We start from the raw sequence: 1719 nt of genomic DNA, 5'->3' as shown, positions 1-1719 counted from the left end.
TCCCAATGAGGGTCTCAGTGACCAAACACGTCACACTATGCACTTGAGTTTCCTGCGTTTCCAGAAAGCATCCATGCCAATGAGTGATGTGCTCTTCCAATCTGAGTTGCTCTAAATCTTTCTTCTATTGTGGCTAACTAATTAAACAACCATTGGAACAGAGACATGAAGTTGAGCATCTCACTCTCTTGGTGGGTAGACACCAGTCTACAGAATCATTCTCTCTTTCTGGCCCTCTGATTCTTCACTTGTTTTGTACACTGATCTCAGCTGGGACCTGCAGACCTTGTTGGAATATAAACAAATTAATAATAATAACAATACAATAATGAAAATGCTACCGCGGGCTCTGCGAAATTACATTGCAATGGGCTAGGAATTGAATTCACCTGTTTCCACTCCCCATCACTAAACCAGTACAGAGTTAAACAGCTTCAAGAATTGGTTAGGAATTTATTCATTACTCTCCTCAGGGAGTCCTTCACCTCCGTGTTCCTCAGGCTGTAGATGAGGGGGTTCAACATGGGGATCACAAGCATGCAAAACACAGAGGCCACTTTGTTCGTGTCCATGGAATAGCTGGAGGTGGGACGTAAATACACAAAGATGATAGTGCCAAAAAGCAGGACCACAACGATCAAGTGGAAAGTGCAGGTGGAAAAGGCTTTGCGTCGGCCCTGAGCAGAGCGGATCTTCATGATGGTGGAGATGATATGGATGTAGGAGAGGAGGACAGTCACAAAGCTGATCACTTGAATGCAGCACGTGAAAGCAAACAGCACAATCTCATTGATGCGGGTGTCAGAACAGGAGAGCACCAACAGTGGGGGGACGTCACAGAAGAAATGATTGATGATGTTGGAGCTGCAGAATGACAGCCGAAATGTAAAACACGTGTGTATCATTGAATCCACCACCCCCACAGCGTACACCCCAGCCACCAGCTGTTTACAAAGCTGCCCGGACATAATGACCGTATAGATCAGCGGGTTACAGATGGCCACATAACGGTCATACGCCATCACAGCCAGCAAGAGACAACCAACATCTGCAAAAGCGAGAAAGAGATACATTTGCACAGCGCAGGCAGTGTAAGAAATGTTTCTCCTCTCAGCTAAGAAATTCAGCAGCATCTTAGGGGAAATTATCGAGGAAAAGCAGAGGTCACAGAAGGACAAATTACTGAGGAAAAAGTACATGGGGGTCTGGAGTTGGGGATCAATCATGATTAACAAGATCATCCCTCCATTCCCCACCAGGGTGATACCATAAATCAGTAGGAACACTACAAACAGGGGGACCAGTAGCTCCGGACGATCAGTCAGTCCTGAGAGAATGAACTCAGTCACTTCCGAGTGATTTCCCTTTTCCATCTCCTCTGAACAGTGATGAGGCAGCTACACAGACGTAAGCAGGGGTGAGGAAAAACCTGTCCCTTCTCTGTAATGAAGTAAGTGAAGATAAATAGGTTTCAGAGTAACAGCCGTGTTAGTCTGTATTCGCAAAAAGAAAAGGAGTACTTGTGGCACCTTAGAGACTAACCAATTTATTTGAGCATGAGCTTTCGTGAGCTATAGCTCACTTCATCGGATGCATACCGTGGAAACTGCAGCAGACTTTATATATACACAGAGAATATGAAACAATACCTCCTCCCACCCCACTGTCCTGCTGGTAATAGTTTATCTAAAGTGATCATCAGGTTAGGCCATTTCCAGC

The 1719-nt window shown here is 45.3% G+C and overlaps 1 protein-coding gene across 1 annotated transcript; it reads right to left on the bottom strand.

The window, feature by feature from the left end:
* Positions 1 to 434: 434 nt before the first annotated feature.
* On the bottom strand, positions 435 to 1373 carry LOC144266785 (olfactory receptor 8U9-like). The gene has a single exon (XM_077820283.1). It carries the CDS (start codon positions 1371 to 1373, stop codon positions 435 to 437), a length of 939 nt encoding a protein of 312 aa, XP_077676409.1.
* Positions 1374 to 1719: the final 346 nt, after the last annotated feature.

This window comes from Eretmochelys imbricata, chromosome 6 (assembly GCF_965152235.1).
Source record: "Eretmochelys imbricata isolate rEreImb1 chromosome 6, rEreImb1.hap1, whole genome shotgun sequence".
NCBI classification, from domain to species: Eukaryota; Metazoa; Chordata; order Testudines; family Cheloniidae; genus Eretmochelys; species Eretmochelys imbricata.
This window is presented reverse-complemented; position numbering and strand designations above follow the sequence as displayed.

Excerpts from the sequence above, each read along its gene's own strand:
- LOC144266785 (XM_077820283.1), bottom strand. The coding sequence starts at position 1,373 with ATGGAAAAGGGAAATCACTCGGAAGTGACTGAGTTCATTCTCTCAGGA.